The sequence below is a fragment of the Hyla sarda genome, chromosome 1, assembly GCF_029499605.1.
Source record: "Hyla sarda isolate aHylSar1 chromosome 1, aHylSar1.hap1, whole genome shotgun sequence".
NCBI lineage: Eukaryota > Metazoa > Chordata > Amphibia > Anura > Hylidae > Hyla > Hyla sarda.
Window position 1 is genome coordinate 466,683,155 of NC_079189.1, and position 18,389 is coordinate 466,701,543.

General features: G+C 45.1%; 2 protein-coding genes across 3 annotated transcripts in view; one reads left to right on the forward strand and one right to left on the reverse strand.

Annotated features, from left to right (window-relative positions):
- Positions 1-10,333, reverse strand: part of SH2B3 (SH2B adaptor protein 3) — a 337,860-nt gene extending 327,527 nt beyond the window's left edge. For both annotated transcript variants that reach the window (XM_056536396.1, XM_056536401.1), the window contains exon 1: positions 10,211-10,333. The gene's annotated coding sequence lies outside the window, so the exon portion shown is untranslated. The remainder of the gene's footprint in view (positions 1-10,210) is intronic.
- Positions 10,334-10,422: 89 nt separating this feature from the next.
- PHETA1 (PH domain containing endocytic trafficking adaptor 1) lies at positions 10,423-15,602 on the forward strand. The gene is made up of 2 exons (XM_056536417.1): positions 10,423-10,609; positions 13,084-15,602. The coding sequence occupies exons 1-2, from the start codon at positions 10,585-10,587 to the stop codon at positions 13,905-13,907; spliced, it is 849 nt and encodes a 282-aa protein (XP_056392392.1). The 5' UTR covers positions 10,423-10,584; the 3' UTR covers positions 13,908-15,602.
- The last annotated feature ends 2,787 nt before the right edge of the window (positions 15,603-18,389 follow it).

Genomic DNA, 18,389 nt, shown 5'->3' on the forward strand with positions numbered 1-18,389 from the left:
AAGCTGTCTTATAGACAGAGTCCATTACTAACCTGGGCTTAGCGTTAGCCACAAAAACAGCTAGCGCTAACCCCCTATTATTACCCCGGTACCCAACGCCACAGGGGTGCCGGGAAGAGCCGGTACCAACAGGCCTGGAGCGTCAAAAATGGCGCTCCTGGGCCTAGGCGGTAACAGGCTGGCGTTATTTAGGCTGGGGAGGGCCAGTAACAATGGTCCTCGCCCACCCTGGGAACGTCAGGCTGTTACTGTTTGGTTGGTATTTGGCTGAGAATGAAAATAGGGGGGACCCTATGTGTTTTTTTTTTAACTAAATAATTAAATATATAAAAAAACGCATAGGGTCCCCCTATTTTTATTCTCAGCCAAATACCAACCAAACAGTAACAGCCTGACGTTACCAGGGTGGGCGAGGACCATTGTTACTGGCCCTCCCCAATCTAAATAACGCCAGCCTGTTACCGCCTAGGCCCAGGAGCGCCATTTTTGACGCTCCGGGCCTGTTGGTACCGGCTCTTCCCGGCACCCCTGTGGTGTTGGGTACCGGGGTAATAATTGGGGGTTAGCGCCAGCTGTTTTTGTGGCTAACGCTAAGCCCGGCTTAGTAATGGACTCAGTCTATAAGACAGCTTCCACTACTAAGCCTGTCTAGTAAAGTAAAATAAATAAAAAAACACAACAGGTTTAAAAAAAATTTTATTACAAAAAAACACTCCCCCACAAGCCCTCGTTAACCATTTTATTAACATCAAGCAAAGAAAAATGCTGGTCGTCGAAGTAGTCCACCGAATCCGAAGGAGTCCACAGGATACACAGATATGTAGAAGAAGTAACCAAAAAAAAAAATGTAAGTACATTTAGGGAGAAAAAAACTGTGTTAAAAAAATGTAATAAACACACACACACGCACACACGCACACACACTAAACGCCGTTTACCACTTCTGAGCCATGACTACAATTTACAGTGATCCCTCAACTTACAATGGCCTCAACATACAATAGTTTCAACATACAATGGTCTTTTCTGGACCATCGTAAGTTGAAACCAGACTCAACATACAATGCTACAGACAGTCCAGATCTGTGAAACGTGTCAATGGCTAGAAGAACCAACCAATCAAAATGGGCATTCACTGGTAAAACCCCTGTATTACTGAAGTGTATGCACTGACTGGTGTCTGGTATTACATGTTCTGTACACTTTACCTGTATCAGGGTTAGCTGCTCTTTTGGACACCAGGTGAGGGCGACTCCATTACTTGTTTGGGACATTGCCTGTACTGTACAGGACCCCTGAAGAAGCTCCTGTCCTCTACATAGACCAGTGTTTCCCAAGCAGGGTGGCCCCATCTTTTGCAAAACTACAACTCCCAGCATGCCCGGACAGCCTTTGGCTGTCCAGGCATGCTGGGAGTTATAGTTTTGCAACAGCTGGAGGCTCCCTGCTTGGGAAACACTGACATAGACAGTAATTTACAGCTCCCAGCAGATCTTTATTACTTTTATATGTAAGGATTTGCTTTATCTATATTAGTTATCTACTTATTTTTCTTTGTCACTTTTTCCTATTTTGGATGACATTTTGGTGCCTTTATAACCAATTACCACGTTTCCATAGAGTTATGGTCTCAACATACAATGGTTTCAACTTACAATGGTTGTCCTGGAACCAATTAATATTGTAACTTGAGCGACCACTGTAGTTACTGAATTATTTAGATGTGGTGAAAAAGCTAAAAAAAAAACTCAAAAACAAAAGATCCAGAAGGAAACCTAGCAGCCAAACCTATTCAGACAGCAGGAAAAAGGAACAGACTATTTTTTCTACTACATGAAGTAAATTTCCCACTTTTGTCTATGTGTGCCAAATTTATTAATGCCGTGCAACAATTTAGTAAATTTGTCGCACATAGTCAAAAATGAAGTAGAAAAAAACAGGGTAAAAACCAGACTACATAGTAAAAGATTAGTAAATGCCCCTCTATATGTTCTCCTCACGCTGCCGCCAACTCCAGGCTGTGTCATTCGGCCACTATAATTTCACTTTATACTGCCGCCAACTCCGGGCTGTGCCATTCAGCCACTATATGGTCTCCTCATGCTTCCGCCACCTCCACGCTGTGTCATTCAGCCACCATATGTTCTACGGATGCTGCCGCCAAATCCAGGCTGTGTCACTCAGCCACTATATGTTCTCCTCATGCTTCTGCCACCTCCAGGCTGTGTCACTCAGCCACTATATGTTCTCCTCATGCTGCCACAAACTCCAGGCTGTGTTATTCAGCCACTATATATTCTCCTCATGCTGCCCCCAACTCCAGGCTGTGTCATTCAGCCACTATATGGTCTCCTCATACTGATGCAACCTCCAGGCTCTGTCATTGTGCCACCATGTGACTCCTTGTTAGATTTGGTCCTTTGTAACCAAACTATTTATTCAAAGTAAACGCTGATGCCTGACATTAAAACTTGGGAGTGTAATATCATATTTCAATTTAAAAATCTTAAATTTTAATTTAAAAATCTTACATTTCAATTTAAATAAATCGATGTACAGTGACCCCCCGACCTACAATGGCCCTGACATATGATCAAATCGACATACGATGGCCTCTCAGAGGCCATCAAATGTCGATGTCAGCATCGACATACGATGCTTTTTTATGTCGGGGCCATCGCATTAAGTGCTATCCGGCAGCGCAAAATGCTTAAGCTGCTGGCGGATAGCAGCTTAATGTTCCCCGTGTGGTGCGGTAAGTATTATTTACCCCTCCACGATGCTCCAGGGTGCCCTCCGGGTCCAGCGCTGGTCTTCCGGTGTCTTCTCGGCCCTCTCCGATGACGTCAATACGCTGCTGCGCACGTCATCCAATAGGAATGGCGTACGCAGCGGCGTAATGACGTCGCTACGCAGGCCCAGTAAGGCCTTGCGGAAGACAGCAGAGGACCGGAGAAGACAGCGGAGGACCAGAGAAGACCAGGAGAGCCCAGCGGAGGCCCGGGGTCACCATCGGGAGCGGCAGGGACACCATGGCGAGCGGCAGGGACAGGTGAGTACAGCTTCCTATACTTTACATTGCACAAATCCCTCAACATACGATGGATTCGACAAACGATGGCTCGTTTGGAACGAATTACCATCGTATGTTGAGGGACCACTGTAATCTTTCCAAGACTTAGGCCCAATGGTTGTCGACGTCATATAGTAGCCGTGGAATTACCACAAGGATCCAATGAAACAGGTTGTGATCATAATGAACCATGACTGATTAAATGAAACATTTGCAGTTCCACAAAGAGTAAGACAGTGGGGCAGGGGTGCTCAGAGGCACGGGCGGGAACAGGTGGTAGCTCGCCTCGTGGCGAATTGCCAGCTTGATGCACACCAGAATCAGTGGCGTTGCTAGGGTTGGTGTCACCCGGTGGGGTAGAAAATAGTGTCACCCCCATACCTACCCCCTCTCCCCAGTAAGTTTTTAGCCTGTTGTGACAGACACCACTATTGTAGCGCATTGTGAGAAATTCCAGTATAATAATCAGATATACCAGTTGCCACAGAATAGGAAAGTGTTAAAGAAGTTTTCACCATTTAAATATACAGTTCCCAGAATTACTTAAAGGGGTACTCCACTGGAAAACATTTTCTTTTATATCAACTGGTGCCAGAAAGTTAAACAGATTTTTTAATTACTTCTATTTATCGGCAGGATCATCCTCCTGGCAGGAGCACCGCCATCATCCACCATCAGGATCTGCTGATGGAGGTGCTACTGCTGGGGGGGGGGTGTTGCTGGTGGATGATGAGGGTGCTACTGCCAGGGGGAGCATTAGGTAGGCAGCAGTTCCCCCACATTAGGTTGGTAGCAGTTTCCCCACATTAGGTAGCATATTTTCCCCACATTTGGTACCAGTTCCCCCACATTAGGTAGGTACTAGTTACCCCACAGTAGGTAGCAATTTCCCCACATTAGGTAGCACAGATTCCCCACATTAGGTAGCAATTTCCCCACATTAGGTAGCAGTTTCCCCACATTAGGTAGCATAGATTCCCCACATTCGGTAGCACAGATTCCCCACATTAGGTAGCATAGACTCCCCACATTTGGTAGCACAGATTCCCCACATTAGGCCGCAGGTTCCCCACAATGGGTCAAAGTCTCCCCACATTAGATCGCTGGTTCAACCCCCCCCCCCCCCCCCCCACAAAGTAAAAAAAAACACATACAACACAGAGAGACACAAACACACACAGTCAGAGAGACACACACTCACAGACAGACACACACAGAGTCACAGTCACACACACAGCGTCACACACACACACAGTCACACACTCAGTGTCACATACACACACACACACACACACAGAGTCACACACACCCAGACACACAGAAAATAAGGCATACTTGGCACACCAGAAGGCCTCCAACATAATTCCAATACAAGAAATGATTGTGGGCAGGGGTGTGGCTTAAAGCTCCTGGGTACCCCCTGCAACATTTATTACAGGTCCTCCTCACCTACTATCTGCCATAAATGTGACTACTGCCTCTGCCCCACCTTTATCTATGCTTCTGAATTAGGGAATGAGATATAACAAAAAAAAAAAGTCACAGAGTCACAGACTCACACAGTCACCAGGGATGTGGAAATCCTATAGCCCGACGCCCGGGACAAGTAGTTTTGGGCACCGGGCAGGTGAATTGTTGATAGATTTAGCCCTGTATCGGGCGAGCAGGGACAGACAGACGTCCCCCTTATTTTTCTTTAATGCTGGTGTGAGGCGCAGGATCGGATGGAAGTCTACACCTCACACCAGCTCAGAGTGTATGGGGGGGGCGGCGGCCTCCAGCTGACTGCAGAGCCCCCTTATCTCCCCTCCCGGAGGATGGACGGAGCTCAGAAGACACAGCAGGGTGAGAGAAAGGACGTAGACAGCTCCGTGCACAGCTCCATCCCCCACACACAGCTCCATCCCCCACACACAGCTCTATCCCTCCCCTTCCCCCTCCCCTGCTCTGTCTAGACAGGACCTAATCCACCACGGGGAGGTTGCTAGTTTGCACGGGGAAAACACAGAGCAGGGGGGAGGGCAAGGAGGAGGACGTAAATCTCACCTCACACCGGCCGGGACTACAGCTCTGATGTCCACTCATGGCGGCTCAGGTGAGGAGACCGAGAATACAGGCGGCGGCAGGAAGGGTGGTTGTATATGAATGATGTGAGTGTATGTATGATGGGGGGGCAGCGGCAGGTGTATGTATGATGTGTGCATATGTATGGTGTAGATCAGTGTTTCCCAACCAGGGTGCCTCCAGCTGTTGCAAAACTACAACTCCCAGCATGCCCTGGGCATGCTGGGAGTTGTAGTTTTGCAACAGCTGGAGGCACCCTGGTTGGGAAACACTGGTGGATATGTATGGTGTGAGTGTATGTGTGTATGATGTCTATGTGTGATGTGTATGTAATGTATGATGTGTGTATGATGTCTATGTGTGATGTGTATGTAATGTATGATGTGTGTATAATGTCTAAGTGTGATGTGTGTGTAATGTATGATGTGTGTATAATGTCTATGTGTGATGTGTGTGTATGTGATGTATGATGTGGGGTGGGCAGCGGCAGGTGTATGTATGATGTGTGCATATGTATGGTGTATATGTATGATGTGAGTGTATGTGTGTATGATGTCTATGTGTGATGTGTGTATGATGTCTGTCTATGTGTGATGTGTATGTAATGTGTGATGTGTGTGTATGTGATGTATGATGTGGGGTGGGCAGCGGCAGGTGTATGTATGATGTGTGCATATGTATGGTGAATATGTATGGTGTGAGTGTATGTGTGTATGATGTATGTGTGATGTGTGTATGTAATGTATGATGTGGGGGGGGCAGTGGCGGGGGTGTGTGTATGTATATGGGGGCAGTGGCTGGTGCATGTATGATATGTGTATGCATGAATGTTTTGTATAGGAGCGGACTGTCACATCGGGCATTAGGGCAGTTGTACCATTTAATGTTATTTATTTTTAGTGGCACCCGCACTAAATTTCACCCCCAGAATCCCACCCCCTTCATACTCACCCGCCAACCAAGAGCCCCACGGATGCACACAAACACGCCCGAACCAAAACTACAACTCCCAGCATGTTGCACCATAACCTAAACTGTAGAACTATAAAGTGCAACATGCTGGGAGTTGTAGTTTTGGTTCGGGTCAGCTGCAGAGCCATAGGCTACATCAAGGCATGCTGGGTGTTGTAGTTACTAACTGCAATTCCCAGTATTCCTTGTCACATCCTATGGCTCTGCAGCTGACACAAACTACAACTCCCAGCATGTCCCCCAATAACCTTAACTGTACTATACAGTGCAACATGCTGCAACACCGACACAACCATAGGCTGTATCAGGGCATGCTGGGAGTTGTAGTTATCTAGTAACTAAATGCAACTTCCAGCATTTTCTGACACAAAATGCAGCACATAAACTGGAGAAGCAGAACCCCCCAGTAACACATAAGTCCCTATTGAGACTGAAAAATAGTGATTAAAATATTTTAAAAAGTGCGTATATATGTGAATAAGCCCCTTTCCTAATAAAAGTTTCCAATTTTCTTTAAATAAAAATAATGTATAAAAATAAACATAAGTGGTATCGCTGCATGTGGAAATGTCCAGACTATTAAAATGTAATGTTAATTAAACCGTACGGGGAACAGTGTAAATCTAAATAATTGTCCAGAATTGCTAATTTTTGGTCACTTCATATGAGAAATTTTGGTGATCAAAAAGTGGTGATCAAAAAGTTACATCTAGACTTTTCTGGGCTTGTCTCGGGTGTAAGAGGAGCTACAGCTCTCCCTCCGCTAATAGCCCGGCATGCTGCGATTGCCTATTAACCCATTAGATCACCGCTGTCAGCAGTGTAAAGGATCTTATATCCATCCCTGGTGGTCTAGTGGGGGGGGGGATCAGACTATTTTGGTTGAAATTATTTCATCTACCAGGACAAGTAGATTCTCTTGAGGGACAAGTAGATTGTGTTCCGCTTTAGTCCCTTGGACAAGTAGTTTTTTTTTAAATTTCCACACCCCTGGTCACACACACACACAGTCACATACACACACACACACACAGAGTCAATAAGGCATACTTGGCACACCAGAAGGCCTCCTACATAATTCCAATACAATAAATGATTGTGGGCAGGGGTGTAGCTTAAAGCTCCTGGGTCCCCCTGCAACACACACACACAGTCACATACACACACACACAGTCACACACACACACACACACACAGAGTCACACACACACACACAGTCACACACACACACACAGTCACACACAGCGTCACACACAGTCACACACACAGAGTCACAAACACACACACACACACAGAGTCACACACAGACAGATAGAGACAGAGAGACACACACACACACACTCACCCATCCAGCGCAGAGATCCTTCTCTCCGGGCGCCCTGCGAGTGACGTCGCATGCTGTGGTGCTGACAGACGGGCGCACAGCGGCGATGAAGGCCGGGTGGGGGGGGGTTTGCTGACGGACGGGCGCAGGTGAAGGCGGGGGTGGTGGTGGGAAGCCCAGAGTGGGGTGTCAGTGTAGCTGGGGAGGGGGGGGTGGGTGCTGCGGAGCGTCTTGGTGTCACCCCTTTAGGTTGGTGTCACCCGGTGCGGGCCACACCCTCCGCACCCGGGTCGCAACGCCACTGACCAGAATGTCTACTCAAAAAGTTTAAATAAATTAAAATTAAATTGAATAAAAATAACATAAAAAAATCTATTCATTCTCTTCAATTTTGATGCCATATGGTCTCCCTGCTGCCACATCCAGACGTTTTGCCGCATTAATTCTAATAGCTATGCCTGTAATCTGCATGTCATACTGAATAACAGTATTATTTCACTAACACAGCACACTCCCTATGTGTGTTAGGACAAAGCAAAGTGTTCTACATCCCTATTGAGCCTCTCTGTAGGCCAGAAATAGCTGTTTTTTAATATTGATTCGCCGTAAATAAATTCGGACCGAACCAAATTTTTTTGCATAAAATTTTGCAAAACAGCCGAATCGAATTTTTCGCTCATCTCTACTAAAAATTTCACATGTCTAACCATCCTGTAACGGCTGTGGTTAGGTGGATCCACTGACCTGTTGAGGAAGATTGCTTGGGCCATACCAGGGAGTCTAAGGTGCCGCTGATTTTCCCCAGAGCCCGCCACAAAGCGGCATGGACTTGCTGCGGCAGGCAGCACCCACGTGACTAACTCTGATACGAGCCGTCCTCACAGGCAGCGGAGGTATAACACAGGAAGGATGAGATACAGATGTAGTTAGGACAGGCAGGAGATCAGGACAGGCAGCAATGAAGCAGGGTCAGGTCACGTAGCAGGAGGTCAGAAGGCAAGCGGGAAAGGTCAGTAATCCTAGCAAGGGATCAGATACACGACACGACAAGACACAAATATACGCTTTCTCTTGGCAACTAGGGCACAAAGATCTGGCAGTGAGCAGCAAAAAATTGTCGGAACTAAATAGGGACTGTTTCTGAAAAGCACCAATTATTGGTGCACTGGCCCTTTAAATTTAGAAGAGTCAGTGTGTTTGCGCGCCCTAGGAAGTTCCGGCAGGATCGGGCAGAAGGAGAAAAGAGCGGGGCTCTCAAGCAAGCGTGCCCCGCAATGGATAGAGAATAATGGCCGGAGGAGGCAGCAGAAGGTGAGCGGCAGTCCGGGGTTCGCATGCGCGCACGTAAAAGATAGACTCAGTCATCCTGTAAGGCTGACACAAAGTGACGAAGAAATTCTCCCAGAGCTTGTTTACTCTCTCGACCTGCCGTTTGGATTGAGGGTGACACGAAGATGAGAAATCCAATTTGATCTTAATACGAGTGCATAAAGCTCGCCAGAACTTAAAAACAAATTGCACCCTATGGTCCGAGACGATGTGAGACGGGAGGCCATGTAAGCGGAAAATATGCTGAAGGAAGTGTTTGGCCAGTAGCGGAGCAGATGATAAACTGGGCAATGGAATAAAATGAGCCATCTTCGAAAACTGATCGACCACCACCCAGATGACCGTATTCTTATAGGATGGGGGCAGATCGGTGATAAAGTCCATAGCAATTTGCAAACAAGGAGTGTCCGGAATAGCAAGAGGCTGTAGAAGGCCAGAAAGTCCCTTCTGGGAAAACGTCTTGTGGACAGATGAGACCAAGATAGAGCTTTTTGGTAAAGCACATCATTCTACTGTTTACCAAAAGCGGAATGAGGCCTACAAAGAAAAGAACACAGTACCTACAGTGAAATATGGTGGAGGTTCAATGATGTTTTGGGGTTGTTTTGCTGCCTCTGGCACTGAGTGCTTGAATGTGTGCAAGGCATCATGAAATCTGAGGATTACCAACGGATTTTGGGTCACACTGTACAGCCCAGTGTCAGAAAGCTGGGTTTGTATCAGAGATCTGGGGTCTTCCAGCAGGACAATGACCCCAAACAAAAAAGCACCCAGAAATGGATGGCAACAAAGCGCTGGAGAGTTCTGAAGTGGCCAGCAATGAGTCCAGATCTAAATCCCATTGAACACCTGTGGAGAGACCTTAAAATTGCTGTTGGGAAAAGGCGCCCTTCCAATAAGAGAGACCTGGAGCAGTTTGCAAAGGAAGAGTGGTCCAACATTCCGGCTGAGAGGTGTAAGAAGCTTATTGATGGTTATAGAAAGCGACTGATTTCAGTTATTTTTTCCAAAGGGTGTGCAACCAAATATTAAGTTAAGGGTGCCAATAATTTTGTCCTGCCCATTTTTGGTGTGACATGAATAAACGTGTATAGCAAAACATATGTTAGAGCAATCCTTTTCTGTGAGAAATACTTCATTTTCTAGAAAAAAAAATGTCAGGGGTGTCCACATTTATGGTCATGACTGTATATACGATTGGTCTTTGTTACTTCATCATATATACATTGGTCTTTGTTACTTTCATATGTTCTCATATCTTCACCTATTGGTTTGTATTCTTGGTATTTTTCTGCAGTTTTAAATGTATGTGGTAGACATTCCTGTGACTCAGTGTAACATTATCTGCCACCTCAGCCTTTTTCCACGTTCTTATACAGTACTGGCCTGTGCTCACGTGTCACAGGGGCCCTCATGTACAAGGGCCCGGGTGCTTCAGCAACACCTACCCTTCCACACGCAAACCACAGGTCCTTACAGCTGCAGAATGGGAATTCCATGTCCTCCACAAGGAGGTAAACTACACTGGAATAATATCCTGTACTATCTGGCCGCGGGGCTGACTCAAGCTCTGTGCACTAGGAATGGACACGCAGGCAGAGCGCACGCCACTAGGGGGCGGGACCAGAGCCGCGAGCTGGCGGGGTGCGCGGGGACGATCCATTTCCTGTCCAGGGTGGTGGAATTGTGCAACCGGACTAGAAGCTGAGGTGCTGACAATGGGGAGCGCCGGGAGGAGGAGATGCTGAGCCCCCCGCAGCGGACATGAGCTGCCCCTCACCTTCTGCCACCTGGACGAGCCCGGAGAAGGCTATGAGCGCAAATGAGCCAGGCGCCCCTGTCTCTGTGTATGTAATGGTAGCTCCGGACGTTTCTCAATATGCTGTCTGCTGAGACTGATGGAAAATCTCCTGTTTACAGGGGGGGGGGGGATCATGGGAGCTGATCTCTGCTGTGTACATTCTGGGGAGGGGGTTATATGCATGTGCACCCCATGTATATATCAGCACTCCTACATCGGGGTATGTAAGGTTAAAGCACATCCAGCTCTATGGGGTCACTAAAGCTCAGACTTCTTCTGAGTGACATGTCTAAGGTCCAGGACCCCTTGATCCCTACAACAAAGGGCATGCAGTGCTGGTGTCAGGGCTCTCTATCTGCTATCAGATGACTAATATATTGTCTGTAAAGCCCAGTGCTGTCTGATCATGTGTCACCCTGCATAGCCCGGACCAGTGTTTCCCAATCAGGGTGCCTCCAGCTGTTGCAAAAGTACAACTCCCAGCATACCCTGTCCGGGCATGCTGGGAGTTGTACTTTTGCAGCAGCTGGAGGCACCCTGGTTGGGAAACACTGGCCTGGACTGATGTTATTTTGAGATGATTCTAAAGCAGTGGTTTCCAAACTGTGGCTCGCCAGATGTTGCAAAACTACAACTTCCAGCATGCCCGGAGTCCGGGCATGCTGGGAGTTGTAGTTTTGCAACTTCTGGCTTGCTACAGGTTGGAGAACATTATTCTGCAGTGATTGTTTACATAGGACGCCGCCTGTAGGCTGTGTTTGTTTGTTCTAGGCTTGTTCTCGCAGGTTATCTATGCACAGGAAGCAGAGGTATATCCTGATAGAATATACAAACAGTAGGAAGGCCGTCTGTATGCTCCATGTAGCCATAGCTAGGACACCAGAACGCCTGACTACACTAGTAAAGCTCTGGGCACTGCCACTCTCCTCATATATATGTATACATGTTGCTTCATGCTAATTTAATTCTGATATAGGATAACTGATATTAGTAACCTGTATTTATAAATATGTTCCTCCAACTATACATAATAAATGGTTGTTACAGGTCACCTGACTGCGTATTAGAGCATCCACTCACTCACAGTGACTTTTATTAGGTTTGCCGCTTCTAGAGTAGACTTTATGGGGTGGTCCGGTGGAAAACAACTTATTCCTCCATCCACAGTCTGATCGCATGGTGACCTCTCTGATCTTTTGAATGAAACCCTGGTTCTCTGAGAGGTGCACATGCTGCAGACAGTATGAGTGCCATTCATTTCTATGGCAGTGCCCCAGATGCCTGGGTACAGCACTTGGGTCTCTTTGGCGCTCCCATAGAGAATGGAGTGTGCGCCTAATCAGACACTTATCCCCCTACGTGTATTTCACCATACCACCCCTTTAAAGTGTTGCTGTCATAAAAAAAAAAAATATATATTTTTTATATTTGCTAGAACTAATGGGGAGAAGCATGCAGCTGTGCGCTTCTCTTCCTGTCTCTTACCTCACCACAAGAGACAGGCTCCCTGTACTTTCTATAGAATCTGTCTCCTGATTGGGTGTAGGGAGAGATTTATCAATAAAAGATGGCAGGGCAGCCAGAAGCGGGGACTGTCCCAAAGAATGGTGGCGACCATAACAGTGATGACAGGTTTCTCTCATTTTCTTAAATGGCCACAGATTCAAAAACATTTTATATGTTGTTACTGATGAAAATGAAAGACCTTTTTTGTAATATGGTTGTTTAATTTTTTTTTAAATATTTTAATAAAGAAAATAGCCGCTGAAAATCCCACCACTAGGGGTCCCCATAGCTACTGGGACACTAACCAGTCCTGCAGCAGCATCAGCTTGTCCATGAATCATGGACAAGAGATGACTTATGGACAAGGCTGCATTAGCAGACACACCAATCACCTCCCACCACCACAAGGGAGGGACACGCCCTCTTCCCCTAAAAAAGATTTTACCAATTGTACTTTGTAATGACCGTTTTCATTTTACCATACAATATTCTTCAAAACAAATGTTTTATGTGATGACCTTGAAGACCTTGAAAAGAAAAGGCAATTTTGCTAAATTTGGGGGCTTTTGTTTTTACACAGCTCTGTAAAGTGCACTTTACAGTAAAACTGACATGCTGTCTTTATTCTATGGTTTATGGGTACCCAGTATCTAATTTATATAGGTTTTATTTTATTTTGCTGATGTTAAAGTAAAAAAAATGAAGAAAACTCACCTAATTCTAACCCCTCTGTGTGGGGTCAATAACATTATTTTAATAGTTTGAACACTGGGCAATAGTTCCAGTGCAATAGTTTCTGCACACGGCTATACCAAAGGTTTACTTTTCAATTAGAAAAGGGGGGGGGGGGTGATTAAAATTTTTATAAGGGGTGTTTCTTTTGTTTTTCTATTTCATATGTTTAATCTTCCCTCTAGGGTACTTTTATAAGCATAGCATTGGTCAGTTAGGTCAATAGTTTTTAGTGTAGTCTTTGTTATGTATGCCATTCTAACTTTTTATTGTGTATTTTAGGGCTCGAGATACGCAAAGACATGAAGCTAAACGAGAGGAACTTGGTGTATTATGCCACGTGCAACTCGCCAATAGACAAAAGTGGCTTCCTGTCTAAGAAGGGGGAACGCAACGCGTCGTACCACAGACGTTGGTTTGTCCTGAAGGGCAACATGCTCTTTTACTATGAAACTCAGGAAAGTAAAGAACCAGTAGGTGTTATTATACTGGAGGGATGTCGGGTGGAACTGTGCGAGTCTTCAGAAGAGTATGCCTTTGCAATTAGATTTGGCTACTCCAAATCCCGTGCCTATATTCTTGCTGCTGATAGTCATAGTACTATGGAATCCTGGGTAAAGGCTCTTTCCAGGGCAAACTTTGAATACATTAGGCTTGTGGTTAAAGAACTTCAACAGCAGGTCATGGAAATGCGTAAATCCCAGGGCTCTTTTAGTGGGACATGTGCTTCTACAGATACAAGTCTTAGTCTTAACCAGCCGGCTTTGCCTTACATAGAAGATAAGTTGGTTTTAAAGGATAATGGTTTTGCTCCATGGAGTAACAGTACAGCTGACTTGCCAAATGGCTTTGCCTATACCAATGGGCCACACTACAAAGATTCAGCGTGGCTGTTGGGGGGACACTCTGGAAACCAGTCTTTGGCATCTGATCAAACTCAGCAAGCTAGTGCAAATGAACCACGTGTCTGTACTGAGGCGGCTGAAGACCGGTACAGCTTTGCAAAACTTCATGATTTTTTTGGGGAAGAAATTAAAAGTCTCAGAGCACAATGGACTAAAAGTCTCTATGAAAATGTAAAGAGTGGATTGGAAGATCCTGAATAATGGCTGCACCTATCATGACAAGACATTAAAAATAAAATAATAGTTTTAGGATGTCTTTGATCCTCACAAGGAGCAGTTACATTTACTGCCACAATCGAGAGCTCATTGCTCTTATTTTTTAGCTTTTAAAAATTTTTTTTTAAAGTAAATATATATATATATGCAAATAGTCGACACAGCAGACAGTGAAAGGATCTGGGCTGCTGAAGCACTACAGCAGAAATCTGTGATTGTTACATTTCACAATGTCCTGAACTTTAGTAGCGTTTTCACGAATAAGTCAATGGCTTTTTATATTTAATGTATTGCTTATATAGTTAGTGAAATTTGCACTCTATGAGCACATCACTTTAATATCTATTATCATGGTGTATGAGCTTCAGTTCACTCTAGACTGTTTTAACTATAGAATATATCAGGGTTGGACAAAGTCCAGGAGCCAGAAATTTGTGGACAAGCAACACCTATGTATAGATATGTGGATCACTGGTGCAGGTCACCTGGTACACTTGGTCCATCTCACCCACACTACTATGTGCTGTTCCTAAAGAGAGTCTGTGACTGCTCTAGGTCAACATAAATCTGATGAACATTAAAGGGGTACTCTGGCCTGAAGACTTCTTATCCCCTATCCAAAGCCCGCCGCTGGGGACCCCCGCAATCTTTCATGCAGCACCCCGCTATCATCAGCCGCCACACCCCCTCCCATAGCCTTGCATTGAGGGGTGGAGCGTGACATCACACAGGGGCTGAGCTGTGATGTCACAATACTCCGGCCCCATGATCGTGATTCATCAGACTCTGAGCGATGTTCCCTCCGGAGGTTGATGATACTGGGGTGCTGCATGAAAGATTGCGGGGGTCCCCAGCGGCCGATAGGGGATAAGATGTCTTAGGGCCGGAGTACCCCTTTAATGTTGATCAGATTTATGTTGAACTAGAGCATTCACAGACCCTCTTTAGGAGCAGCACATCCTTTGGATAGTGGATAAGATGTCTTAGGGCCGGAGTACCCCTTTAAAGAAATCATCGCTTTATATCTACATTGTTCAGGAGCCAGGTGTCTGATGCACCTTGAAATTTTGCCACTGACACTTTTGGTTATTATAAAAGAAGTTGTCCAGGGAATACTTTTTAAACTAAAATGTGGGCAGGAGGGGGTTAAAAAAAAATAGACATATGCTCCACTCCCCACTGAAGGTCTAAGCCAGCACTTGTCTCAAATGCTTTGTTTTTGTTATCTGTGACATCTAAAATTTCTTCAGAAAGATCTGATTCACAGTAAACTGTTGTTATTTTTAGGTTTTCAGTGCTGAAGTTAGTTCTGTATTCTGAAAATAACTTGAAGAAGGTTTCTGTAAATATCGGTACCCCCTTTGCCAACAGTGGCAGAATGGCAGGTCTGTGCCAAGGAATCTGCCTGCCAGCTGTCTCTTTGCTCACTTTAACGTCTGTCGTTGACAGATGACTTTCAATGATATCTCTACTGACAGCTATAAGGTTCTCCTAGAAATCCTGATTACGGCATTTTGGCCTTAGGCCATTTTCATTGCACACTGCTCTGTTTTACTGTGCAAGATCTGGGTGTTGCTCCCATAACAATACAGTCATTACTTCTATTTAAAAATCTTAATCCTTCTAGTACTAATAAGCTGCTGTATGCTCCATAGGAAGTTTATTTTCTTTTTGAATTTCCTTTCTGTCTGACCACAGTGCTCTCTGCTGACACATCTGTCCATTTTAGGAACTTTCCAGAGTAGGAGTAAATGCCCATAGCAAACCTCTTTTGCTCTGGACAGTTCCTAACATGGACAGAGGTGTCAGCAGAGAGCACTGTGGCCAGACAGAAAGGAAATTCAAAAAGAAAAGAACTTCCTCTGTAGTATACAGCAGCTGATAAGTACTGGAAGAATTAATATTTTTAAAAAGACATAATTTACAAATCTGTTTAACTTTCTGGCACCACTTGATTTAAAGAAAATAAATGTTTTCCAGTGGAGTACCCCTTTAAAATATATGGCAGCCACCCGACGGCTGTGCTGGACTTTTGTCACTTAACCCTTTTGTTCTTTGAGAGATGTGCTGCCGTTAGAGCTGCTCTGGGGGGTGTCTCTTCTATTCCCTGCCCAAAAATAACATGTGAACATTTATGTAAATTAGAAGGATGGGAGAGATAACTGGTGGTCTACCTTTGGACATTTGATTTGGATCTGGTCGGTCTAGGAGTGGCTTATAATCCAGACTATAACCTGGGTGGTAATAAAAAGAGGTACAAATTAGGGATCGACCAATCTTGGACTTTATCGGTATCGGCAATTACCTTTCTGATAATTGCCCTGCCCCGCGCACCCCAAACCACCGTACCGCGCCGCACCACCGCACCCCCTATCGCACCGCCCCGGCCAGAGACAGCCGCTGCTGCCCCATTGCCTCCCCCATTCCCTGTTTTATAATTACCTGTTCCTGGGGTCCGCGCTATTTCTGGCTCCTGCGCGTCCTGCATTACGCTGTGCGATGACGAGTGACGTCCTCAACGTGACGTCACCGTCAGTGCGCACAGTGACAGCTCAGGAGGACGCCGCAGGAGCCAGAAGAAGCGCTGGCCCCCGGGAAAAGGTAATTAGAAAACCAGGGATGGGGGAGCCAATGGGGCAGCGGCGGTGTCTGGCCGAAGGGGGGGGCAGCGGCGGTGTCTGGCCGAAGGGGGGGCAGTGGCGGTGGTAGGACTCAGGACCCCCGGACAGGCAGGGGGAGAGAATCGGGTGGTGGCGGCGGTCTCTGGCACCGCAAAAGCCGCAGCAGTTCATTGATTTAAAGTGCCCACTTTAAATCGATGATCTGCAGCGGTGTCGCCAGGGGGATAAATAGCCATTAACTTATACCGGAATATCGGTATAAGTTATCAGCTATCGGCCCTAACCTCCACCGAGTATCGGTATCGGCCCTGAAAAAAAAAAAAACGATATCGGTTGATCCCTAGTACAAATAATTGTAAATGAATGTGGATTTGTTGGGTTTTACATGTTCCTAGTAAAGCTCGGTCAGATGTATTTAAATTGTCATTCAGCTGTTACGCAATAACTGTTACATTCTAGTCAGACCTTATTGTTTGGACAGAGAGCTGACCCATTCCCAAAGACAGGCCACATTTAGGGATTTAGTTGACTTGTAGTGTGCAATAATACGTATATGGTTAATATAGTTATTATGGTTTGTCCTGTGCTCCAGTGTATTCATGGTATGCCCAATAGAAGTGGAATGGATTTTGGTAACAAAGTGGTATCTCATACCATGGCTAAATAAATGGTCAAAAATGAACTTATACTCTTTATCTGATGCCCACTACTATCCAATTTCATTAGTCCAAATCCTATGGTAGTAAAGCATTCTGGGAATCATTGGACCGGCACATGTATGAATTAGAAATCTGTTTAGTGTGATGTATTTTTATCTGTTTCTGATACATGAATTTTATATAAAAAAACAACAACCTGTACATAAGATGTCTGTATATAGTCTCTACTGCTTTGCCCTGTGTGAAATAAGTCAGGTCGATCAGCACATGTTCTTTGCACAATTATATTTGGGAGATCTTTGTATGTTTATGAAGCAAAATATACATAGTTACATACGGTACAAAATACTTTGAACAAAGACAGCTCCTATCAAAATACCGCCACCAGGTTCATCTGCCCAGATTCGCTCTATGACTTCCATAGGTAGTAACAGTATACAAAAAACGGGTTGTCTTGAGACAGTGCCTTAGAAGGGTAATACAGGAATAGAAATACAGAGCTAATTTCTTCCAAATAGTAGCACCACACATGTCCTAAGGTTGTGTGTAGTGTTACAACTTGGCTCTATTCGCTTCAGTAGAACTGCACTATAATACCACAAACAGTTGTGCTATTTGAAGATGGAATTGACTTTTTTTTTTTTTTTTTTTCTAATCCTGAATAACATTTTTAAACAGTTAAGAACTTGTTGAACCCTTTAGTATGAATGAAAATGTTGAGTCTCTTTCTGAAAGAATTATATACTTGTCAATAGAAATATAATTGGCTGTAAATCGATTATTTACCCAATCAGCATTTTGCTTAGAGATCCATGTCTATCCGCTAACATTGGTCACATTGGGGGAGATTTATCAAAACTTGTGCAAAGGAAAAGTTGCCCAAAGCAACCAATCAGATCGCTTCTTTAATTTTTCAGAGGCCTTGTTAAAAATGAAAGAAGTGATCTGATTTGGTTGCTATGGGCAACTGGGCAACTTTTCCTCATTTCAGGTGGAATCCCGCCGTGTGAATTCTGCTGTGACGAACAAGGATTTTTTTAACATATGAAAACAATCCCTGGATCGTTTGCGTGGCCGTTGACTTACATCATTTCCTGTTTACACAGATGTGTTCAGACAATAATCGCCATTTGTAAAAAACCTGTTATCCATCAATGAATTGTAAGGGAACTTGTAGTCATCCGATT